Below are 26996 nucleotides of genomic sequence, written 5' to 3' on the forward strand. Positions count from 1 at the left end.
GTCTTCTCACGGTTCAAAATAGTTTTCAAAAATAAGCTGGCCCATAAATCTTCTAAACTGGCCCTTACATTTCCATTGCTCTATTCACAATTTACATAAGTCATGTTCTCCTGATAATCATTCTACGTTTTTATTGCTTCTCTTTTTTGGAGATTAAGAATGCCAGTGTATCATCTACAGCTATAGTGTAACCATCTCAAAAGCCACCCTGAATACATATGTTGTACAGACACACCCCCCCACCCCCCACATAGTTGGCAACTAGAAAAGAGAAGTAATGTAACATTTCTTTCAGTCTGTCCCTGATTTGATAGGGCCTAAGAAGCTACGCCTTTATCTCTTTCTGATTCCAAATATTTGGTTTAATATTATGATCATGGGGGCGCCTGGGTGGCTCAGTCATTAAGCGTCTGCTTGTGGCTCAGGTCATGATCCCAGGGTTCTGGGATCGAGCCCCACATCGGGCTCTCTGTTCAGCGGGAAGCCTGCTTCTCCCTCTCCCACTCCCCCTGCTTGTGTTCCCTCTCTCGCTGTGTCTCCGTCAAATAATCTTAAAAAAAAAAAAAAATCATGGCTGGCATTCCTTTATATTATAGAGGAAGGCAATCTAATTGTATCAGCCATAATTAGTTTACCTTCTCCTTTGGAGTGGGGGGGGAAAGGAGAGTCTTGAAATATTTCTTAAAACATCAGGCCTGAATAAATGTGGGGCTGTCTCTAATTTTGAGTGAATCCATTCTACACTTAAGGTATAATTATATTCTCAAAGACCAAGATAGTAGGGTCGTTCTTGGGGATTTCTAGATTTCTAGCAGACTTAGGCATTTAAAAGTGATAATGTTTGGGGCATAACAGGGTAAATAGGGAAAAAAACCAGTTTGAGAAAAAGAGTAAGTTAAATAGACAACTTAACGTGAGATTTTAATCACAACCACAATATAATGAAGAGCAGCCTTTGTGAAAAGAAATCATGTTTTGACTATTTAAAATTCCCCAGACGACAGGGGGAAAAATGCTCAGACTCTCTTCAAACATCTTGTACCTCCCAAACCTGCCATTAAAATATTGCTTTTCATTATTGTTTTCCCCTCCTCTTCTTCACTGAGGTGGTTTAAAGAGTTGAACATAAACTTCCTCTAATATATATCTATCTGCCCCTCAAACACAGGTTATCACATATGAATTTCATTTCCCCTCTGACAAAGGAATAGGCCCACACAGTTATCTTAAGTGTTAATTACGTAGTCCTCATTTAACCATGAACAGTCTTATAGAAAAGAAAAACATTACAATAAAATGTAGTTTCCATATGTCCCAGTTCTGTATAAAGTCAGGTATCTTGTACAGTTTAGGTTTCTGTGAACATTTTTGCACATGCTGATATTAACTGCTGCAACAATTGCAGGACTGTGAAAGGTAAAATAACCTGTGTGACTTCGACCATCCTAGTGGCCAAAGTGTATTATCTCAAAATAATCAAGACTGAAGCATTAATTAAACCCTCATTATAAATTTAAATAGGTATTATTAGCACCTTCAAAGAGAGGCACTGTTTTAAATAGGCACAGAACAAAAAAATAGTACTTTAAAAACAGTTGGAACTAATATATCCCATGCCACATAAATTACTGCTTTTTCTTATTATAAAAATATCAATACCTTTAGATGTCAATCAGTTAAACATAAATCACCAAAAACATTTATGAAGTTTAGAACATTGTTCAATTCCAAGATAAAACATGCTTTATATTTAAAAAATAAATTAGAGACAAATATGAACCTAAAGCTGAAGAGAAAAGCATGTATAATATAATTATATTCATATTTAATACTTTATACACATAGTTGCTATATTCTAGAGATATTTTCTTAGGAATATTTCTACAAAAACAAGTATTATTTTTTCTTAATAAGTTGAAAGTTTGAACACCAACAATTTGTTCTTTCTGTTTTAAAAGAACATACATTATTTATGCAGCTTGAGCTTTATAAACTAAATTAAATAAGTTAATACAATAACCTAAACTGTCCCTGTTTTTTTTTTTACCATGGATCTATTTTGGCAAAATGGAGGTATATCTTTCAAACTGTTACAAGTCCTACCTGTGAGGGAGAAGACATGGAAGGGCCTTAGATGGAAGTGGCCTATTCTAACCTGATAGTGATAGAATCCACTGATAACATTTTCTTCAAGACAAAAGTACATATGCAAGGAATAGCTCATTAAAAAATGCTCCATTTTCACATTATTTCAAACTTTTATCGGTAGAATGGCTCTGCACATCAGTTTCACTGAGTACAGAAACATAGGAAAATAGTCCCCCAAAAGATGCGTTTATGAGCCTATATTTTTCAACATAAAGTGCTAAGAGATGAATAAGGAGGGCTGGGAATGTCTTGAGCTGTAAATCTTGAGACCTCCACATCATGGATGGTCCTGGAGTTCAGCATTCTGATTTTTTCCTAGGTTCAGGATGATCATCCAAGGTGGTTGGATGTTTGTTGGGACCGTCTGGTGTCTCACCTATGACAGCTAAAAAGATGATTTTCAGCCACTTCTGTTTCAGTTCCTCACTGTCTGCAGCAAAGCTGTGCACAGACTTGGACTGGGTCAGTTTGAAACTGTGGGGCAGGTCTGCACTCTTTGGCAGATCGTCCACAACATAGCCGAGGAGTGGAATGGTGGCCTGGGCTCGGACGTCCTAAGGAAAAAACATGGTACACAGGAGCATGAAATGTATTAGCTTGCTATCCGTGGCCCTTTGTGATCTGGTTCCCACTAAACCTCTTTCCATACCACTGTTCCACACAGACTCGTGCTGTTAGCTCTCCGTGGACAGAGCCTGTGATCCAATCCTTGGCATACTGCCTGGATGTGAGGTCATTGAAAATGTTGGCTGAATGAATTAATGAATGAGAGCAGACACCTAAATCAGCTAGGATTCACTGACCCTACACCCCATGCCCTCTCTGTGAGGGAGTCCATTCAGCTTTTCATTCAGATGAAAAGGGGAAAGAATAATAGTTATCTTACTATATAAAACTAGCAAATGTTAATGATAATTTGATTACCACAGTTTTATTTGGTGATCCATTCATTCGTGCATCAATGTATGGACATGAAAAGCGTATAGGAAAAACAATGAAGTAGAAGACAATATATACCTTGGTATTTTAAGTTTATTTATTTATTTATTTTTTAAAGATTTTATTTATTTGACAGAGAGAGCACAAGAGAGCATGCACATGCACAGCAGGGGCAGAGGGAGAGGGAGAAGCATGCTCACCACTGAGGAGGGAGCCTGACATGGGGCTCGATCCCAGAACCCTGGGATCATGACCTGAGCTGAAGGCAGATGCTTAACCGACTGAGCCAGCCAGGCACCCCTTAAAAGTTTATTTCTAAAATAAAATTTTACCAGCCCTTAATGTAGATATAGGCTAAAATACAACAGATACATTTAAGATTTTATCTATTTCCAGGTGAACGCAGGTGTTTTTCAAGCACAACACGGCCCACAGTACCTGGTGCTGGCTAGAAGCTAAACCTGCATGTCTGTTGCTCCCATAGATTTAGCTCAGATCCATACATACATGGTTCTCAAAAACTTGTTACTGGACAATGAAAATCTGAGGTTGACTTAAATTCCCCTTCCTCTCAAATTCTTTTTTTTTTTTTTTTCAGGTATCCATCCATTCAGGAAAAAAACCCCAAACCTATAATAATTATTTCCCTTCATCAAACAGGCTCCTTCTCTTCCTTGCATCTCCCTCTGCTTCACCACCACCTCCCACGCCCCTTCCTAATCCAACTCATCCTTTCTCAAATCACTGAATAGGAATGAGAGGAGGGGAGAAGGCATATGATGCACAGGATGAAGAAACTATGGGCTATATCTAAAAAAAACCAAAACCAAAACAAAACAAAACAAAAAAAACAGTTAAAAAAATAAAAATCAGTTTAAATAAACTTGCATTTTAGTTACTAATTATTTTTCAATTGTAATGAAAGACAATGCAACTGTCTGAGCTCTCTCGTTCTGTTGAGGAGTAATGGACAATTTTGAGTTCAGTGTCTATTCACCTCCCTCTGCCCCAGGACCTCCATCCCTTTAGAAAGATACAGTGTAGATACCTGGGGGGCACCGTACATGTACAGCACAAGAGGGTCTTGTTTGGGGATCACACACCAAGCTTTCTGCCAAGGTTTTGACTTTTCCATATACTGAAGAAAGCTGCACACTATGCTGTTTCCAGATACTTCTGCTGATTCAATCTAGAAAAATATAATGGAAAGAGAGTGAGAGAGAGAAAACACAAAATGAACCAGGTAGAGAAGTAATTTACCTTAAGGAAATATTCATAAAGTACAATATATTCAATGTCATCCCTTTCATGAGCAAGGGAAAATATTTTTTAAAAGATTTTATTTTTTTGAGAGAGACTGAGAGCAAGAGACAGAGTGCACATGCACAAGCGGGGTGAGGGGCAGAGGGAGAAGCAGACTCCCCGCTGAGCAGGGATGCGGAGCTTGATCCCCGGACCCTGGGATCATGACCTGAGCCGAAGGCAGATGTTAACTGACTGATAGACACCCAGGTGCCCCACAAGGGAAAATATTTAAGTGAATTTTAATTCTTTGTATTATCAGACCTCAAATTTAAATAAAGGTAAACATTTACTGACTGCTTGCTATGCAGGTGCTTTTCTTAGTCCACTATGTGTATCATTTCATCTAATCCTCATACCAACACTAAGAAGATACCACTTTCATTATCTATGAGGTTCAGAGATGAAGTAACTTTCCCCAGATCACACATTTTAGGAACCTGTGTGCTAGGCATTTGGGTCTGGATCCAGAGCCTGACCTTTTCACCATAATGCTATACCAGCTTCAACTGTGTTGAAGTGCAATAGCAAAAAGGCAAATACTGACCAGCTATTTTTGTCCTGGAACCTGAGATAATTTAAAAGTTTTTAAAATGGCAACAGCTACTTTGTAGACCCATTTACAGTTTTCTGCTTTGTCTCCTGATATATATCTCTGGTTAAAAAGGGAACAAAACCATTTGATTAAATGATAGATTTTATTATACACATTATGGGAAGCGAGTGGTTTGCTTCTATTTTCAACTGCTCTAATCCTTAGGGTAGTGCTACTCAATGCCATCCACCGAACAGCACTGGTTCAGACTGTTTTGCTACCCATTCAAGATAAAGCACAGAAAGTAAGAGTAAGCACTTAGAAACTTTAGAGCAATTGGACTTTGTGATGACATGCAAGCAACGTGATTATGTTACAAAAATACTGAGCTGTGGTGGTTTGGAAATAAAACTGGCCCTTCATCACAGATAGTTTAAGAAGCACTGGCTGGCAAACTAGGGCCCACCAGCCCACCATCTGTTTTTGTATGGCCTATGAGCTAAGAATAGTTTTTATAGATGAACATTTAAAATCAATTTGATGACAGTGAACACTAACTCTGTACTCCAATTAAATAAGTTGCTATCTCCCCTCCCCGCAAAGAATTCCAGTCTTATTATGATATCATAAAATATTACACTAAGTTATTACTCAATTTTGAATTTTTAAAAAAAACTGTGAAAATGTTTTCTTTCTTGTTTAGAAGTAATATTCTCAGTTTTTCCTCTTGGCCTGCAAAGACTAAAATAGTTTCTCTCGGAAACTATTTTACCGGAAAAGTGTGTTGACTTCTGGTCTAAAGCACATAACAAACTTGTTGGCATGAAGCCAGTTTCAAATATGTGTGTATTTGTGTGTGCAGGTGCACATATATATTGATGGACCTCACATTATATATTTATTTGATTAAATATGTTAACCTGGTAACTTGTCCCCCAAGTATAGGTTTTTTGAGAAACTATCCAGAGTTTTTTTATTTCATAGATACAGCCTGAAATTCATCCCTTAACACAAGTTATCTGACTCACTGTATTATGCCAGTTTCGTCAGTTATTGTGTTTAAGTCTTGAGGCCAGTGAAATGTGCCTCCACCTTGCCTACCAGAGAAAGCCCCATTTTGGTCTGCCTACAAGCAACATCTGTACCCTAGAAGAATTCAGAGTTATACTTTTAGCTTGTCAGCCTATACTTTAACTTTCAATGGACACTCAAATTTAGGATTCTTTTTCAGTTAACAGAAATGACCTTTGTACGCTTACACTGTATAAATGCTCAATAAATGCTTATTGATTCTTAATAAACCATGGAAATTTTTAATAAACCAAGTATGTCTCTGACTTCAGATACATAGAATTCTGATCATGAGCCTATTTTTCACAGACTTTCCAGGCTATGTTGAACTTTCTGCCACAAAGGCCTTATTACATAATTTATTCCTTATGTTAATGTCTTTTGAGTGTAAAACTCATTTCAGATACATGCTGCATTCTAGTTCCCAGGATTGACTGGGAGGTTCTGACTTTAGACTAAAAACATGAGTCGAGGGCACCTGGGTGGCTCAGTTGGTTAAGCGACTGCCTTCAGCCCAGGTCATGATCCTGGAGTCCCGGGATCGAGTCCCACATAGGGCTCCCTGCTCGGCAGGGAGTCTGCTTCTCCCTCTGACCTTCCCTCTCGTGCTCTCTCTCATTCTCTCTCTCTCAAATAAATACATAAAATCTTTAAAAAAATAAATAAATAAAAAATAAAAACATGAGTCGAATTCATTTGCAAGACATTTCAATAATATTTTAATGCAGTTACCAGCTTACTGTCACTGGCTATATTAAATGATGCTTTTAATGCAATAAGTTGGTAGACATTCTCAGGTAATAAATACTTTAATATGAATTTTAATAATTTCAAACAGTGGTTTTTGAAGCCAATATGATAAAATTGACAGAAAACCTTTCCTATTAAAAAATATACTATAAGTCGGGCACTAGAAGAGACAATTAATACTCTAATATTTGACTATAGCCACCTTCACAAAACCAACATTTCACTCTCAAATGCATGTGATTAAAATACAGCACTTGTCCCTCTTCTTTCTATACAACTGAATATGATCCCCAAATTCAGCAGGATAGGACAAAAGTATGCATCTTGCTTGTTCTTCAAGTTGTTAAATATTAAGAGAAATAACAAAATATGTCATTTGTATTCTCAGGGTTAAAAGACAATTCTACATTCCTTGCATAAAAATTTAAAAGTTATCAAACATTTAGTATTCCATACCTCTAAAATTCCTTTTCTTTTTTTTTCTTCACTGTCTGTGAATCCACTTATTATTTGATAACAGTCTTTACAAACTTTGTTTAATTTTCCACCATCGTACTCAAGTTGAGCTTTGTAATCAGAACACTTCCAACAAACCACCTTAAATTAAAAAAAAAAGTGAATAATCATAAAGATTTGAGCAATAATCACTTACAGTAATAATAAATAAGAAAGAGTTAAATATTTAACACAAGCTTATACTAGACTAAGAATACCCTATGAACGTTAGGAGTATATATCATGGTATTATAATGCTGTTGGTGATGGGCTCTCCTTGTTCACCCTTTGTCTTCCTCACTCTAATGGCAGGAGATCTTCAAAGGCTTGCTTGGTCCTTTGAAGGACTTTTACCCTTCATACTTCTGGATGTTTCATCAATATACTCCCCAAATGAACTAATGATCTTAATCTTCCCTGCCCTCAGATCTCTCCTGACTCACCCCACCCCTCCCAAGCCATTCCCTTCTGTGCTCCCTACTGCAGAAAACAGCACAGCCATCTAACCAGTCAAGGCAAGTCAGAAACCTGGGAGTTATCATCTTCAACATCTCCCTCTACTTCGCCCCATAGAGTCACCATATTACAAAGTCCTGCTGATTTTATCTCCTAGATATTTTTTCAATCTATTTTTCTACATCTTCATTCCAAGTCTAAGCTATCAATGTCGTAATTTGGAGTATTAGTCTCATGACTGGTCCTTGTAGCATGCTTACTGGAATTTTTACTGGAGCATTCTCTAGCCTCTATTTTTACATCCCTCCAAGCTATTTTCCAAACAGCACCAGATGCTGTCTTAAACACGCTAATCTGATAGGTTTCTCCTCTATTTAAAATCCTTACAGTTTTCCCTTTGCTCTTGAATAAAGAACAGATTCTTCCCCATGGCCTACAACGTCCTTTATAATCTGCCCCTCTTCCTCTCTGTAACCCCTGTGACACTGGCTTAGAGCCCCTGAAATGTCTCTCATCTCTGCTTCAGTGAATTAACTCTCGTTCATCCTTCAGATGTTGACTCAAATCTCACTTCAAGCAAGATTTCTCCAACTTCCAGAATAGAGCACTGTCTTTTGTCACCACGCTACTTAAGTTCCCTTACTTTTCTTGATGTACTGATTCGTTTTTAATCATATATTTGTGTGATTATTCACTGTTTATGTTTGTAAAACTCACTAGGCTGTAAGCTCTGTGAGAGACTGTCCTTGTATATTCTGCTCATAAGGCACCCAATGAACATTTACAGAATGCCAATAAATGAATGAGTACAATGCAAATGCATGTTATTTCTTAGTGAATAGTGTTTTTTTCTGATTATTATAGGATAATTGTTAGAAAAAAACCTTTGAGTTTAAAAAAATTATCTTCTTGGCCACAGCAACTTCTTACTAGATGTCTCCTGAGGCAAAGGAAACAAAGGCAAAAAAATAAACCTTTGGGACTTCATCAAAATAAAAACCTTCTGCACAGTGAAGGAAACAATCAAAAAAACTAAAGGCAACCGACCGAATGGGAGAAGATATTTGCAAATGACTTATCTGTTAAAGGATTCGTATCCAAAATGTATAAAACTTCTAAAACTCAACACCCCAAAAATGAATCCAATTAAAAAATGGGCAGAAGACCTGAATAGACATTTTTCCAAAGAAGACATACAGATGGCCAACAGACACATGAAAAGATGCTCAATGTCACGTATCATCAGGGAAACGCAAATCAAAACCATAATGAGATACCACCTCACACCTGTCAGAATGGCTAAAAGTCAGAGAAAAACAAATACCATGATTTCACTCATATGTGGAATTTAAGAAACAAAACAAATGAACATAGGGAAAAAAAGAGAGAGGACCACACCAAGAAACGGACTCTTAACTATAGAGAACAAACTGATCGTTACCAGAGGGGAAATGGGGAGGGTACTAAATAGGTGCTGGGGATTAAGGAGGGCACTTTCTGTAATGAACACTGGGTGTTATATGTACATGCTGAATCACTATATTATGCACCTGAAACTAATACTACACTGTATATTAACTGGAATTTAAATAAAATCTGTAAAAAAATAAAAATAAAAAATTATCTTCTTGCTTCTAGAAGCATATTTTTCCTAATTTATCATAAACTATTTATGAACATAAAAATATTAGTAAAACTTTTAGTTTAGGTTCACAGCATGTAAATTCATGATATAGAACTATTCATTGTTTTCTCATAATTACAATGAAATTACTGTAGGATTTGGAACTAGACACGCCTGCATCTGCACATTCATATCAGCTACTATCTTATTTATTTCAAGTCATATTCTTGTATTTTGGTAATCAACATTCAAATACATTTTTGTTTGTTTACTAAAGGTAAGTCTATCAGTCAATACCTGAAATCATTTCAAGCAAACTCAATGACAGATCAAAAAGTCTTACCCTGAGGGGGAAAAAGTTATTTGCTATCAACTTGAATTTTTTTTTTAAAGATTTTATTTATGTATTTGACAGAGAGAGACACAGCGAGAGAGGGAACACAAGCAGGGGGAGTGGGAGAAGAAGAAGCAGGCTTCCTGCCGAGCAGGGATCCCAATGTGGGGCTTGATCCCAGGACCCTGGGATCATGATCTGAGTCGAAGGCAGACGCTTAATGACTGAGCCACCCAGGCACCCCCGTCAACTTGACTTTGATCACAAAACTGTTTCACTGAGCGAAAACTCAGGACAAAAATGGAAGGATAAATCTGCAGTAAGAGAATAATCTAAAAGAACTCTCAGTACAAACTGTTTTGCACTTTAGCATACAAATAATATATTAAATCACAGCACAATGCCTCCCTTCTGTTTACTTACTGCTTTTTAGAAGAAAGTATATCATCTTCAACTTGGTTTACAAGGCCATCCAAAACCTGCTGTTCTCTCTCTCCTGCTTCATTTCATGCCTTGTTCCTCCTCACGCTTTCTATATGAAACAACTCAAATTGCTGAAAACCTGTCACCTGCTTTCTCTGGCTGGAGGTGTTGAATTTTGTGAGAACAATCCTTGCCAGTAAATGGACTGTGCATCCCTTTACATGCATAACCATAAACCTCTAATAGGCACAGAGCAGTCCACACCTGCTCCTTGGGGAGGCTCACTCCCCTGGCCCAGAGACAACTCTTTCATACTGAGCCATCTTTCTTGACTTTCCCCATCTCTCCACCCCTTCCCCCTTTTCTTTCAGCTGATGACACTTCCTCATACTTCAGTGACAACATAGTTATCATACTGAAAATTTCCTACCACAAAATCAAAAACACACCCACATTTGCACCCATCATTTCCTTTTTCCTTTTTGTTATAATGGAGGGAAGTTTCCCTCTCCCATCAGAAGCCTGAACTTCCACTTATGCTATATACATTCCATCTCTTGTCTTCTCAAGGACATCAACTCCTTTGGTTATTATTTACCTCTATTTCTTATGCCACAGTTCCACTTACTCATTGGGCTCCTGCCTCATGACCTATGGCATCTCAAGAGCAGACCCAACTTTCTCCTATCTCAGGGCTTCTGACATACAGAGCCACTGAACACCTTTCTCACCTCCCTTGGCTTGGTTAGCTCTTTCTCACCCTTTAGGCACCAGCTTAAATATCAACCCTTCAGACAGGTCTTCATTTTTCTTTTCTTTTAAATAGGGGGAAGGGGAGGGGCAGAGGGAGACGAAGAGAGAGAATGTTAAGCAGGCTCCATGCCCAGCACAGAGCCTGACGTGGGGCTCCATCCTGCAACCCTGAGATTATGACCTGAGCCAAAATCAAGAGTTGGACGCTTAACTAACTGAGCCACCCAGGCGCCCCAGGGCTTCATTTTTCTAAGTAAAATTGGTTTCAAGTCCTCCTCCATTAACATTATTCTCCATTCTAACTTCTTCATTGCCTTCTGTTTTTATAGTAATCTGAAATGTTTATTTGTCTGTATACTTAACTTTGGTTATTTTCTCCATTAGAATGTAAGCTACGGGCAGAAGGGTATCATTTTGCTTACCAGTTTTCTCCAGGACCCAGCAGCACAGTGCTTTGCACATAGCTGTCATCAAAATTAAGTTTATTAATTAGTTGGTTTACTTATTGAATGATTTTTTTTTGCCTTTTCAAACTTGATTATACAACACTTATCTAGTTACTAGTAACCTTCATGATCATTAAGAAATCTCACTTACATGTCCACATGCTCGACAATGATGCCTTCTTCTTGTCAGTGCATTGAAAGATTCTTTGCATTTCATACACATCGTTACTTCATTATCTCGGATCCATCTTGGAGCTCTTTTCCCCAGCTCAGCAGTCTAAAAAGGATTCAATTTTAATAGAAAAAACTGTCATTTCCATCTATTTATTTACTTATTTATTAAAAAGGATTTTGACAACACTGCTCATATCATGCTTTGAAATTCATGACCTAGAAAAAGAAATAAAAGGTTTAAAGAAGTTTAAGCAGGAAAAAAGGCACTCACTATTGTATTATGTAAGAAAGAATGAGGTTTTGTTTAAATAGCCAGTTCCGGCATTGCAAAGAGAAAAGGCAAGATAAGAAAATGATTAGACAGATCTGCAACTGCAAAGAGAAAAGAGTTTATTTCAACTTACAGAAACCTCTGAGTGCATGTCATTGTCCTTTGCAATTGCATTTCTGAAGGTTTCATGCCTCTGATGGAAAGCATCAATGGTCTCTTGAAGAGCCTAAAATATAAATGAGATTCAAAGCATACATTAAAATATCACATGCAAATTAATAAAAATCCTTTATCAAACAAACATCTATGATGTAAGAATGATCTTAAAAATTAAATGACCTTATTCTGATGACAAATGTGTACACTATTATATGTGCACGTTTGTGTACACAAAGGTTACCAAAAAACAAAAATAAAAAATAGAAATATGGTTTACCTTGATCCATTCTTCTTTGTCTTGCTCAGAACTAAAACAAAACAAAATTCAAGTGAATACGAACATTAACGAGTTACACCTCATGAATAAAATTACGCTTTAATGCTGTTCCAACTTTCTGGAAAATTCAGGGATGTCTAGGAAGGAGTTACAATAAAAATTAAACAGAATTGCTGGCAACTGATCAAATAATTTTTTTTTTTAAGAAAGTGGGGGAGGGGCAGGGGAAGAGAGAATCTTAAGCAGCATCCACAGCCAATGTGGAGCCTGACTTGGGGCTCAATCTCTCGACCCTGAGATCATGGCCTGAGCTGAAATCAAGAGTCAGATGCTTAACCAACTGAGCTACCCAGGCACCCCTGAACAAATAAATTCTTAAACAGAGTTTTTTTGTTTTTTTTTAATTTTTAAAAAAGATTTTTTTTTATTCATTTCAGAGAGAGCGAGCAAGCATAGGGTAGTGGGAGAGGGAGAAGCAGACTCCCTGCTGAGCAGAGAGCCTGATCTGGGGCTCAATCCCAGGACCTGGAGATCACGACCCGAGAAGGAAGGTAGATGCTTAACCACCTGAGCCACCCAGGAGCCCCTTAAACAATATTTTAGACCATCCACTTTGGTACACATAACTTTTGACTGGGAGAGTTACATTTAGCTTCCATTAATACATTGTCCTGATGTTAAGTTTAACAACCATCATCTAGCTCAATATGTTACATAACTGCAGATTTAGCATTGTACCAGATATACAACTAGTCTTCCAATTCACCTTGGAAGAAAACACAGGAGGCTTTCAAAGGCTACTAGTCACAACCCATCTTAGAAAAGATTACAATTATCCTCTAGAATCTAAAATATCTTTGTAAGGTCTTAGGGAGCTATTTAACATTTCTTTGATAAATAATTTTGCTAGAAAGCTTTGGGCAATACTGTACTTAACCTATTACAGATAAAGCAAAGCAAACATTTCAGATGCTTGTAGGAAGGAAGTTTCACTAGAGTCAAGTCTTCTACTTTCCTACTGAGGCAAATTTTATTTCATCTCCCATGCAGGTAGCTTATATAGCGGGCTGCTGTCACAGTGTATATTAGAAAAGTCCCCATCAGAGCTAGATCTCCAAGCTGGAGAATTTTGAAGAATGCCAGAAGAGTGGGCTCTGTTTGTTTGCGTGTGTTTGGTAGGCTAGAGCTAAGTTTGAGTTCCAGCCGGAACGTCGCATGCCTCGCTCCCACAGGTATCATACATGCGTGAGTCTGGCAGGAGCTCTGCTCCTGTGACATCATCCATCTTTCCAGCAGATTTGTTCTGGAGCATCATGATGTGCCAAGAATGCTGCTGGAGTCTGTGCCACCAAATGGAAGATTCTGCTTATTGTTCACCTGGGGATCCTTGGACCAAGAGCCTTAGTGGTGGGGCGGGGTTTCAACCTTGCCCCTCAAAAGAGATTTCTCTCTACTGCAGTGCCCTGCCTGGATAAAATCAGTTCCATTGCTCTGGAATCACAGTTATTTCCCAGCTGCTTCTAGTCTTTTAAATGCAAACAAACTTGACAAGTCTTTAATGCTTTTTGTTTTACTTTCTCAAGTCATGGCAGAAATTTTACTCCTCTAATTTACTTATTACTATGGTTTTTTTTATTCATTTAGCAATATAAAGCCATTACATAAAAAGTACACAAGACAGAAGCCTAATATTCTTTTAAATACAAAAGAGGAAGCAGAGTGTAAGAGGTCAGTCTTCAGGCTGACTCATTTAGCAAGAAAAGCAGAACCCATTTTTTTTTCCAGGTGGCTTCTGAAGTGAATGATCTTTAAACATCTCCAAATATATACCCAACTTTGGGCTCCGTGTAATCCCTCTAACACTCTGATGTTCTGAGACTTTCAATGTTTGTCCTTATTCTAGAAAGAATCATAGACTAGATAAAAAGTAATCACTTAATTCAGCTCTTCAAGTCACCATATAATCATAAGTATAACTACCACAATGGGATTAGGGGAATAAGAAATTTAAGGAAAAATGACTGTGTTTTTGGTATCAATTGAAATGTATCCAATCCTGTATACTGGAACTTTACAAAGTGATTATTGCCTGTACATAAGAAAATTCCTCATGCATCAGCCCTATCTTGAAGAGAAAACAGGCCAACATGCTAATGCACAGCTGGGGTTTCCATTTTGGCAACCCCCAAAACCTTGATCATCTCTCTTTTGCTGTTTCAACACCTCTCTCAGGTTTGCAGATTTGGAAGTATGCTGGATTTCACAGCAGCAATGTCTTCATTCTTCTGCCATGAAGACTTCTCTGATGGTCAGAACTATTGATGAGTCCTCCCTGTTGCCAGAACCAATCACTCCGTGAGTCAAGCACTGAGGACTCCGGTCAGGAGCCTCTGAGCACAGCATAATATATTCTTCCCTCAGTTTGGTGGTTGGGGCCAAATTTCACCATGAGGTAGGAAAACCATGCCATTCAAAGCTAAGTCCTCTACACTTTTAATTTATGCTTGAAATGCCACCTTCTAATCCTTAGGAGCAGTCGCTGGGCAGCTCCCTAAGTAATGGCAGGTTCAGTATAGATTTTCTGTGGGAAATCAAAGGGCTACTTCTTCAAACTGTACTAGCCCTATCTCCCTTAACTGTAATTTCACCAATTCCCCCCGATTCCCTGTGCACAGATTCCTGCTAAAATGAATTATTCTCTTTTAAAAGTCTGAACTTCAAACTTTTATACAGTTACTAAGTACAAATATCCAGGATGAATTCATCTGAGCCAGCCAGAACCATACGCTATTGGTGCAAGAGAACAAACACGAACAGAAGTGCTCTCTCAGTCTCCAGACTCTAGGGTATCAGAACCATCAGAGTCAAGATTGGTACCTAACCCTCTGATCTGTGACCTTCTGAAGGTTCCCATATTTCACAATATACCTTTGTAGGATAAATGGAGGGCAGTCTTCTAAGGTAGATTATTTCAAAACCTGACAGCACTCTATCTTCCAGAGGTTCACACACAAGGTAGCTATGAGCCACTGTAGTGATTCTCATGGTTTTCTTTCCAAACACTGTTAAGCAGAGGGATGCCAGAACCCCAGCCCTTCTTTCCTACTCAACAAAGCTTATAAAGAACCACCCCTTCCAGAAGTCCTGGTTTCTAGAGGCCACTATAACCCCAAATGGCTGCCTTCCTGTATCCTCCAACTGTGGCAGAATCATTACCTTTTCTACTCTGCCTCCTCTGAAAATCCTCTCCATCAAAGTGGCAATAAGTCACATGAATGCAGAGCCGCTGAAGGACTGACAGTTAATGCTTCAACACTTAGCATGGGATAGAAAGCATCAATAAACATCGTGCACCAAAAGGAAGGGTGGAGGGAGGAAGGGTTAGGGGAGAACGCTTTCCTACAAGACTCAAAACTCTGGCTTGAACACAACCACTTCATTCTCTGAGCACCTTGCAAATCTGAAGAGTCAATTTAATTTACTGAATTCTTACTATCTGAAAACTACTCTCCAGGCACTATGAAGGAATCAAAAAGGATAACATGATTCCTGCCTTTTAAGAGACTGTTTCTTATGTCCAGCCAGATTCCCAGAGGTCTATAGTATTCACTTGGGAAAGATCCTCAGAATTATTCCGTCCTACAACTCATTCTGATGCTTTCATAAAGCTGTGTGATAGGAAGGCTTCTCTCACCTGGCTTGCAGTTCCAATGTTCTCTCTTTCCCAGATACCTGGAAAGTGTGTGGATATTCTTCATTGTGAGTCTCCACAATTTTCATTCCATCGATGCCAACCCTGGTTCGAACTGTGAATTTAGAGCCCACCAAGCTGAATCTTGGTACACAGTACAGCAACATGTTGTTGAACTGCAAGGATACAGCGCACACATCAGTAAACAGGAAAACAAAGAAGAAAGAAGGAAGCCACCAGTATTACAAGTAGCCCTAGACAAAATTTCCAAGGAATTCCCAGGGAATTACATACCCCCTATGTGCGCAAGATTATTTAAATACTATATTGAGATTTTTATGCTTGTATCAGAACTACCTTACTGTAACACTCATAACATATTTCCCTTTATTGATTCATAATATTTAATTGATACTTAAGTAAACCAATCATCATTTTGTACTATGAAGAAAACTAGTTCAATTAAGTTCAGCAACAATTAAAGACTTTCCATATACCAGGAATTGAAGTTCTTAACCATATAAGCTGAAGCCCTAAGGCAAGAAAATTTCTAATTGTTATGTCTTACAAAGCAAGTCTTCAAAGCTAGTAGAGGAAATGAGTATATTTAACAATTATTTTTGCCAGTGTGTTTAGTATTAAGTTTAAAAAAAAATCAAGTTATTAGTTTAGAACATGTGGGGTTAGCACACTAAACCCTATGTAATAAACTAAGTTACTGTTTTTTATTGGCCTATAGCTTAAGAATTTGTCACGTATGGATAGAAAAGTCATCTATTGGGGTGCCTGGGTGGCTCAGTCGTTAAGCGTCTGTCTTCAGCTCGGGTCATGATCCCAGGGTCCTGGGATCGAGCCCCGCATCGGGCTCCCTGCTCAGCAGGAAGCCTGCTTCTCCTCTCCCACTGCCCCTGCTTGTGTTCCCTCTCTCGCTGTGTCTCTGTCAAATAAATAAATAAAATCTTTAAAAATAAATAAAAAGTCATCTATTTTAGCAAAAAGTTTTTAAAGATCTTCTTTACCAGATTTTCTTTTAAAATGAAGGACTTTATTTTGAAACTGCATCAAATAATGTATCATGCTCCATTTCTAGTCAACAATGAACAACTTCTGCTAGTCAGGACCAAACAGTAAGTTTGGGGAAACATTTAATTCACTTTTGAACATACTGAAACATACAAAAGGAAGAAAGGCTAAATACTTAGGTTAATTTGTAGGTGGATTCCTAAAGAAGGTCCATACTTACCTTCTTCCTCCTTCATATTTATTGTTTTTGACACTGCTTCTAGAGTTACATATATTTTTCAAAGACAAGAATAACTGGGGACTTAAACTCTGTGCACTATGTAACCTCTCATGTCTCAGGATTATTATCTATAAAAGTCACTGGTTATTCAGGGGATTAAATCCAGAAAAATGTCCTGTTCTGCCAGGTTCTGTTTGGCTCCACAAAGCCATCAAGAAGAGAGATGTGGATGGACTTTTAAAACATTTCAACTGGTCTATGTGACACTGCCCATTGTACTCATTCTGAAAGCAAATTTCTTATCATTTGTTCCTTGTACGTTATTTTGCTAGTTCCTGTAACCAGCATCATAAATTTCATTTCTACACTGGATAACATAGAAACAAAAGGGTAATAAATACACTTTAGCATTTCACATTTACATTTCTAGAAGAGAACCCTAAAGACCTATCATCAACTGTCCACTGCATTCTAAGTGTGGCAATCTCCAGTCTCTCTTCAGTACATAGGATTCAGGGATTTGAAAACACTCTGAAAGGCTCTCATCACCATCCCAGCTTGATTAAGGCAACAGCTTGCTGCTAACTGTTCCTGTTAACACTTTTTTCCTATCTTGTATGAAGGCCTTCTCAGAAGGGGATTTGGTCAAGGCTGTGAATGGTACTGCAGAGCAGCAACCAACATGCACAAGGCTCAACTTTCTTTTTTAAAGATTTATTTATTTGACGGGGGAGAGAGAGAGAGAGCGTGCGCGTGCAAGCAAGGGCAGAGGCAGAGAGAATCCCAAACAGGCTCCATGCCCATCATGGAGCCTGACCTGGGGCTCAATCTCACAACCCTGAGATCATGACCTGAGCTGAAATCAAGAGTTGGACACTTAACCAACTGAGCCACCCCGGTGCCGCAAGGCTCAACTTTCAAGATGGCAACCACCACCTCATGTTTCTGCAAACTGAGTGACAAATGGAATGTTATGGAATAAAATTTCTGAGTTATCTGATACTTGTACTTAAGTTCACTTTATAAAATTCAGCAAAGTCTTGTTATTTTATAGAAACATAGTCCATGAATATGGAAGTTCTAGGCATTTGTTTTTTGTGGTGACACTCATACAAGATGACAGACTATCTTATAAATGATATGTTTCTCTTTCCATTTTATGCTTGCAGGATTATGCTTCCCCAATTACAGACGCTTCCTAAGTGGGACTTTACATTCTAAACTGTCAATAACTATTTATTAACCTTATATAATTCATATCACAATCTACTGCAAATCAATAAATACCATTTTTCTTCTTCCTAGAAGTCAAAGTAAGAGCACAAGGATATAAAATACTGTTTACAAAGCAGTAGATGCCTTCTGTTCTATCTGTGAACCTTGCTCCTGTGGCAAAAGCCACCATCATCTTCCGTGTGGGTTTCCGCCAGTGCTCAAAGAGGAAGTCAGAACAACTGCACGACCAAGTAGATGGCTTTCCCTTTCAGTGAGGGAGACGGCTTTTTATCCATGGCCAGAAGTGGTTACGGACATGTGATCTCTGGCTGGTGGGGCAAGCTCTGAAAGTGCTAAGCTAGAAGCCAGCCTCGATTTTATTAAAACCACAGGAGGAGTCCTCCTTCCTGATCTCCAGTGGTCCTCAACTACTTATTTCAAGGGTCTTGAAATATTTGAGTGAAACAATTCAATGTCATGTTTCACCAGAGACAGTTTCATTAAAGTTTTTTTTAAAGTTTGTAAAAGTACATGGTTGGAGAAAATTTCCAGTGCCTTCTCTGTATTCAAAGTTTAAATGGGTCAAGGGGGAAAAACTGAAATCTGTCAAGCTATAAGGAAATAAAGACAAGAACAACAAAGGGCCAAGAATAAAATCTCTTGGGTTATTCTCCAGGATAATTTGGGGATTTTTTTTTTTAAACTTTCAGATGTCAGGTGTGGTTATTTAATTTAGTCAACAGAGTATCCTGCAGTAATAGAAAAAAGCATACTGTGGAGGCAAGCGAATGAGCAAACATGTGGAGGTCAGCTCAAGGTTGAAATCAGATTCTACATGCAATTTGGCTTTTTAGAGAAATGTAAGATCACCAGAGTAGGATACAGAAAACTAGCCCTCATTTTGTTCCTAGAGACAGAGAAAAATAAAAACGGTACTTCTGAAGTTTCTATATACAAAAAACCAAGATGCTCTATGGGAAGAAAAGCGTGTTGTGAAGAAGAGAGCGTGTGACAAGGACAGTGCAGGGGGTGGAGGCGGGAGGCGTGCAGGGATTACTAGAATGGACCTACAGAAATGCTTCTAAGATGGTCTTCACAAGACGAATGCGGCTTTCCGGTAACTCCTGCTCTAGGACTCCGTTCTCCTGGGAGGCAATGGCAAGAGAGGTTTGATAGCTCATAATAACTGGAACAAGATGGGTCCTTTCTTCAAAGTCACTGTGGCTGTATTCCCCCAAGGCTCTTTGCCATCTGTCCTCCAAATATATGCTTAATTTGGCTCTACAACAAGGTATTCAACCTTAAACTATTTCCAGAATAATTCTCAAATGTGAAAATTAAACCCAGGTAATTGGTTAAGGCACAGAGCTAGAAGCTTAACTACTGAAACTATAATATAATCCAGAAGAGGGGAAAGGAGCACTACCTAAGCACCTAAAGGAAGGGTAAAGGCAAAGGGAAGACATTAACTCCTACGCATTTTGCCCAAAATAGTGTATTAAGTATGTCTTTTTAATCTGTATTTTTGATGCTTTGACATCTTGGGGCTTTGCTGACAATGGAGGGACTTGTCCCTCTTAGGGTTACCTACTTCCTATAAGTAGTAAATGACTCACCTGCAAGCATGCCTTTCATATGGAAAGCAACCCATCCAGAGCCCAACCCCCACTGCCTCCTTTCTTGAGCTCTTCCTGGGCCAGTATTCCCCTGCCCTCACCCTTCAGGGCCAGGTACCAGACAACAGCCCCGGTACCCCAGAGCCTGATGGAATTATTTAAACTAGCAAATCCTAAACCTGTTTATGCTGCCTTGCCCATTCCTTCTCACTGAACCCACAATAAAGGCTCTTGCTCACATTTTCTGCTTGCTCCCTCTGCCCCTTATGGACCCTGCTGCTTTCTCAGGTAACCCCCATGGTATGGCATGCCTTTCCTTTTGGGAATCTGTGAGTATAATGTTTCTCATGGCAACTGTCTCCTGATCTGGTGGCCTCACCAGACCTGAATAACAAAACCTGTATTTCAAATAAACAGACTTCTGAACCCTGACAGGACATAATAATCCTTGCTTTACATAACCTGAGAGGTGAAGTACTTTTGTTGAGCTCAAATGAAGATTTTTACAGTTATATGGACAACATCTATATATTTTTTAAAATTATCGAGACGTAATTCATATAACATAAAATTTACCCTTTTAAAATGTACAATTCATGGTTTAATATAGTTGTAAATTGTGCAATCATCATTACTTTCTAATTCCAGAACATTTCTTGACTCCAAATGGAAACCCTCTGTCCATTTCCTCTTCCCCACCAGCCCCAGACAACCACTACCTACATCCTGCCTCTCTGCATTTGCCTACTCTGGACATCATATATAAATGAAATCATACAGTATGGGCTTTTGTGAATGGCTTCTTTCACTTGTCACAGTGTTTTCAAAGTTCATCCATGTAGCATGTACCAATATTCTCTTTTTTATTGACATATAACATTCCATTGCATAGATATACCACTATATCCATATGTCCAAATATTTTGCCTACTATGAATAATTCTGCTGTAAACATTCATAAACATGTTTTGTGTAGACATATATTTTCAATTTTCTTTTTTTTTTTTTAAAGATTTTATTTATTTATTTGACAGAGAGAGAGAGAGAGAGAGAGAGAGAGAGAGACAGCGAGAGACGGAACACAAGCAGGGGGAGTGGGAGAGGGAGAAGCAGGCTTCCTGCTGAGCAGGGAGCCCGATGCGGGGCTAGATCCCAGGACCCTGGGATCATAACCTGAGCCAAAGGCAGACGCTTAACGACTGAGCCACCCAGGTGCCCCATCAATTTTCTTGAGTTACACAAACTCGGGAGAACAGCTAGGTAATATGGTAACCAAATGTTCTTTTTGGAAAATGAGAAATAATGATCACCCCTATGCATGATATTTAGTTCCTGTAAGTTTTCCTTGGAGGCTGTAACCAGAAAATGAAAACCTGTAAGCCCCCAGTTAAACTCATACTATGGCTGGTGGGAAGACTGCCTTGCAGCACAAAGTCAGCCTCATGACCAATGTGTCTCTGTTTCTGAGACTCTAATATCAATCCTGAAAATAGCTAACATTTACTGAGCTCTTACTCAGTGTTACCTTATTGTTACTCCATGTTAGCTATTACTGTGATTCTTATTATACCAACAGATACAGAAAGGAACTGGAATTAACAGAGACTAAAAACATAATGGCCTGGATGCCCCAGGAAAAGCTCTTACATTTGAGATAAGCTGGAGACTAAATGTCATTTCCAGGAAGTAAAGGAAGGGACAGGGACCAACTCCAGTGAAAAGGAACCACATGGCAAACTCACATACTTTTCACAGAGATATTTTAGGCACAAACTTCACAACCTTGAGGATACATTTCCTCAAACTGGAAAGATCAAAAGTGGTGATCAGAGAGAACTAGGAAGAGAACTCTGGTCAGAAAGTGGTACCCATTAGCCTATAAGAATGAAAGGAAAGAGTGAAGCTGAAACAAGGAATATTTGAGAAAACGCATCATACCTCCCCCCACACTGATAGCTAAGATCATCATGGACAGGTTAAATTGTCTTCAGTTGTGTGTTACTAAGGTAACTGACACGTGGTAAGTACACAGAAAAATATTTTTTTAAGATTTTTTTAAAGATTTTATTTATTTGAGAGAGAGAGAATGAGAGATAGAGAGCACGAGAGGGAAGAGGGTCAGAGGGAGAAGCAGACTCCCCGCTGAGCAGGGAGCCCGATCTGGGACTCAATCCCGATACTCCAGGATCATGACCTGAGCCGAAGGCAGTCGCTTAACCTACTGAGCCACCCAGGCGCTCCACAGAAAAATATTTTTAAAATACTTTAAGATTTGTGTCCTTGAAAGAACAAGTTTTAGTTACGAAGGAATTTCCCTTTTGTGGAATCCTAACAGTGTTGATTAAACCAGGTCAGACAGAATTGCTCTGGTGAGCAAGCAGGGATCCTACTTTTCCAAGATGTACAGAACAACATTTATGAATTATTCGTATGTGACCGGCTCACACTATAATACTCACTAAGAAAAGGTAGCGTTCTTGTGCTGATGTGTTCCGAGCTGCTAGTTTGAGGATCTGTCCCTCTTTTATTAGTTCATTTGAAGGATTTACAATGTCTTCTTCCTCTCCCAACATCTCATAAATCTCTAAGAGTTTCTTTAGGTTCTCCTAGGAAATTAAAACAAAACACAGCAAGACCAAATAAAGGGAGGTTTTACCTTAGTGGCTTTAATAATACCATGACCTTAGTTAAAATCTGGATAGTTCAGAAGGGACTGGGACTAAGCATAAATTTGGTATAAAACGTGTCAGTTATGAGCAAATTGAAACCTAGGAAAAGAGGGGAGAGGATTATTCCACATAACACTAAACATTTAATAAAGAATCTTTTTTGTTCACCTGTACCGATTCATTTTTGTCCAAACCTGCAGATAACATTAGGCTATGTTACTGACAATGATCTAACTATAAGACTCCCATCTCCTTTGAAAATCACTTACCATTTTTCTTATTGCACTATTAGAATGGCTTGCTGCTGTAGATATAATTTCAAGTGATTCTACATGGGAAAAAAGAAAATTAAATAAATGTGCTTTGTTTTTTCTATACTACTAAAGAGCTGAGTAACATACACTACAGTAAGAAGAAATCCGAGACTGATGACCACATCTAACACCAAAAGCAGGGGCAATTTCCATTTACAAAACGGATACTTTAACAAGTTCATTTATAAGCAGATTACTTGGAACATGAAGGACATTTCCCTGTAAATAATCATACACAACTATACAGATGACCTATATGATGAACCTTCAAAATGTACACTAGACTGGTACAAGGCACTTTGCCAGACGCTTTCATATTTATTATGTCGCTTCATCCTTACACAACCTCGAATGGAGAGTCCGTGAGCTAGCTCCACTTGGCAGATGAAACAAATGGCAAGTGATGTGGCTTGGTTAAGGTCACACAACTATGATACTGTGGGACCACACTGGGACACCTATGTCTTCTGGTTCAAAGTTCTACAACATTTCAGCAGGAATATTGTTTTATGAGCAAATTAACCACCAAGCATAACCAACTTTCTTTGGGAAAACACACTCACAGTTCTAGTCCTGGTCAGGTAAGGGGAAATCCGCTGATGCCAATGCTGATGGAAGGTTTTGTTGCTGAGCAGATGGTGGGAGAGATGGGAATGGGAACCGCCTGGTATGGGCAAGGTAGGCGCTCCAGCACCACTGGTGGAGAGCTGTGGAGTCTGCGGCCTCCTGGTGGATCAACCCCAGGGGATGCCCTCAATTCTAAATCATGACCTGCTCTTTCTTTTCTATCTTATGAATACCAACCTAATTAATTCTGTTACTGCAACAACCTCATTACTTCTAGACCAAATTCTCTGTCTTCTTTGTTCCATGGCTGAATGGAATGCACTTTTGTCGCGTCCTCCTCTCCTTTGGGGCTATAAAAGCACCTCTGTGATTTCCTTACAATTTTAGTTTAAGGAGCAATGGGCAACCAAAGAGAGTAATAAAATATCTTACAGCATTGTTAACCTTTTCATTGTTGACACTGCCACCTTAGAGCAAGTCTAAGTCTTTGAGCATAGAAGAAACTGAATTTTTATTTAAGACTTTGGAGGACTATTCTGACGGGGGCAATTCTGTGCATTCCCCACAGGATCCAAGGTACAGGGAGACAAAAATAAAATAACCTGGGATCAGCAGTTGGAGGAGTAGCAGTGGTGATCCCACCTTCAGTCCTACCACTAGGTTCTGCCACCAAAACCAACCACACAGCCCAGATGAGTGAGAAGTGGGCATGAAGTGGAAAGTGGAAAAAGTCAAGTCAGGATAATTCTAAACTGTAAAGGGGGAAAGGGAAGTAGAGAAATTCCTGTGGTCGTTGACTCACTTGGGTGGTGGGAGAAATGTATCAGAGAAAGCCTCTGTTAAAAAAAAGACCCAGGCTGCCAAGACCAAAGATTGTATTCTGTGTTCCTCATCTCTTACCAGGGTACACTTACAATAAAGACAAGAAATTACTAGCAAAGTACCAATGTTTCAAGATTGTACAGCAGCATTGTTAGTTCTTGACACTAAGCCATTTCTATCCCTTAAATTTGTATTCTACTTTTCAGTTACTTGATTTATTTTTTTTAATTAAAAAAAAGTTTTTTTTAAAGTAAGCTATACACCCAAAGTGGGACTTGAACTCATGATCCTAGATAAAGAGTCACATGTTCTTTTGGCTGGGCCAGCCAGCTGCCCCCTTATAAATTTTTTTTTTAAAGTAAGCTATACACCCAATGAGGGGCTTGAACTTATGACCCCTAGATTCAAGAGTCATATGCTTTGATTTTTTTTTTAAAGTACATGAGAAAGCTAAAGTACTGAAACTCCTGAGCCTTAAAAAAACCTATTCGTTAAGATCTAAAGAAAAAATAGAAAACAACTAGAAGAACAGGAGTAAAGTTTTCCCGGGGAAAATGTTAACTGACAGTACAAAGCATCATTTTCTCTTCTCTTTTAGGGTAGGTAGAGCCAACTTTGCTTAGGTTATTTTTACACAGTAAATGTCATTTTAGCTTTCTTGGTATGCATCAACCTATCTAATTAACCAGTAGCACCAGTAATTCTGAATGGTTGTACTCTTCCTGTGAGAACGTAATTGTGTATTGCTATTCCAGATGTCTCTAAGACTATAGTTTCAGATTTCTGAGTTAATGATTAATGTGAAATCCGCATGAGAAATGTGATTTGCTTTGCTCTAAACCTGTGATTTGGGCTTAGAAGGGCTTGCCTAATTGAGATGTTAATGACAATTTCCAGTGAGGTTATTTTTTTGGCAGCAATATTTTACTAAATTGGCTGTGAGATGTATCTTGCTCTTTAACCACAAGGCTGCCAGGTCACTTGATTACCCCATAATAGAAAGGGGGCAGGAGAGAAGCATTTACTTTTAGCATCATTCCAGTCGGGAGAATCAGAGGGCAATTTCCTTAGGTAGTCCTTCAGGAGCATCTCATACCGGGGAATCCGCTGAACAGGTTCTAGCATGTGATGCTGCAAAGTCAAGCTCCCACAGATCTTCTGTTTCTACAATGAGAAAGGTTTTTGAAAAAAGATTTAAAAATGAAGTTGGCCCATCTAAAAACCCACTGTCATACAGAACTTTCATCAAGGACAGTATTTCCCTACAAAGTGTGGTCTGTGGACACTTGCATTAGATTGATCTAAGGCAGTATTAAAAATGCAAATTCTGAACCCTTTCCCAATCTATGAAACCAGAATCTCTGAGGCTAAGTCCTGTGAACATGCATTTTAAAACATCCCAGATTCTTACAACATTAAAGTTTGAGGCCCACCAATCTAGTCTAAAGACAGAAAGAAAAATCAAGCAGAATTTTAAGGAAGAAAATTCCAGATTGCTGGCAAACACTTCAATTAGTCACTAGGAGGTTTTGTGTGGTCATATTATTGAATCACACTCGAGATTTTTTTTAAAAGATTTTATTTATTTATTTGACAGAGAGAGACAGCGAGAGAGGGAACACAAGCAGGTGGAGTGGGAGAGGGAAAAGCAGGCTCCCCGCTGAGCAGGGAGCCCGATGCAGGGCTCGATGCCAGGACCCTGGGATCATGACCTGAGCTGAAGGCAGACACTTAACGGCTGAGCCACCCAGGCGCCCCACACTCCAGATATTTTTAAAAGATGCATATATTTAATGAGGTTCACAAGCACAACAGTATTACATGACTTTGGACTCAGAAACTATTTAATAATAAGGCTACCATAAATGTCATTTCCTTTGAACTTAAAAAAGACTCCACATAGAAGAATGACAAGATCTGAGCATCTTATTATCTCTCACAAAATTTTAGTTTTTCATTAGGCCATGCCAGTCTTTTCCATTAGAAACTGAACTCTGTAAATAGATCTCCTTTTCTTACAGCAAAATTGACTCTATAGCCCTTAGTTTTAATAATCTGTTAACATAAGACAGGGAAAAGATTATTTGAAAAATAAGATGTGTTCTTGTTCATATTAAAGAAACCAAGAATCCCATTAAAATACTTATTGAACTCATACCATGATCAAGGCACTGTCAGGTATAAAAGTTGTATTAAGACATGATGTTTGCATTCAAAGCAAACAAGAAACTAAAGCCTTCACAGACAAGAGAGCATTGGACATTAACTCTGATGAGGGCAGCCTCTGGTGGTAAGGGAAGACAACCAAGGGACAAGTGTCCAAAGAGGGACCATGGAGAACAGGCCAATGGCAGTGGGAACACACACACACACACACACACACACACACACACACAGGGGATGAGGAAGAAAAGGTAATCTGGGGTAATAAGTCAAGCTGAGTTTAGACTTGCTTCATCAAATGCAGGTTTTCATGCAGGAGAGTAGTATCATTAGTACTAAGATTAACTTACTGCAGTGTGGCTTTAGGGAGATGTGGGGAAATTCGTTTGGAAGTTATGGTGTAGACCAGGAAAAAAATGTATAAAGAGCCTGAAATCAACATGGAAGCTGAAGAAATAATAGCTTTCCTTAATAAAGTATAAAATACTAATGATGTAAGTTTAGTCATTTCATTTGATTTTCTCCAAAAAACCTATTGT

At 38.7% G+C, this 26996-nt stretch overlaps 1 protein-coding gene across 9 annotated transcripts in view; it reads right to left on the reverse strand.

The window, feature by feature from the left end:
• Nucleotides 1-895: 895 nt before the first annotated feature.
• The window catches only part of FGD4 (FYVE, RhoGEF and PH domain containing 4), a 201846-nt gene continuing 175745 nt past the window's right edge, over nucleotides 896-26996 (reverse strand). For all 9 annotated transcript variants that reach the window (XM_027593581.2, XM_027593583.2, XM_027593584.2 and 6 more), the window contains 10 exons: nucleotides 25320-25458; nucleotides 22861-22919; nucleotides 22382-22528; nucleotides 15852-16024; nucleotides 12158-12188; nucleotides 11855-11947; nucleotides 11428-11553; nucleotides 7202-7342; nucleotides 4136-4276; nucleotides 896-2702 (listed from right to left, as the gene is read on the reverse strand). In XM_027593581.2, the coding sequence (XP_027449382.1) occupies nucleotides 2445-2702; nucleotides 4136-4276; nucleotides 7202-7342; nucleotides 11428-11553; nucleotides 11855-11947; nucleotides 12158-12188; nucleotides 15852-16024; nucleotides 22382-22528; nucleotides 22861-22919; nucleotides 25320-25458 (1308 nt within the window). In that variant the 3' untranslated portion in view covers nucleotides 896-2444. The remainder of the gene's footprint in view (nucleotides 2703-4135; nucleotides 4277-7201; nucleotides 7343-11427; nucleotides 11554-11854; nucleotides 11948-12157; nucleotides 12189-15851; nucleotides 16025-22381; nucleotides 22529-22860; nucleotides 22920-25319; nucleotides 25459-26996) is intronic.

The sequence above is a fragment of the Zalophus californianus genome, chromosome 9 (assembly GCF_009762305.2).
Source record: "Zalophus californianus isolate mZalCal1 chromosome 9, mZalCal1.pri.v2, whole genome shotgun sequence".
Taxonomy (NCBI): Eukaryota; Metazoa; Chordata; class Mammalia; order Carnivora; family Otariidae; genus Zalophus; species Zalophus californianus.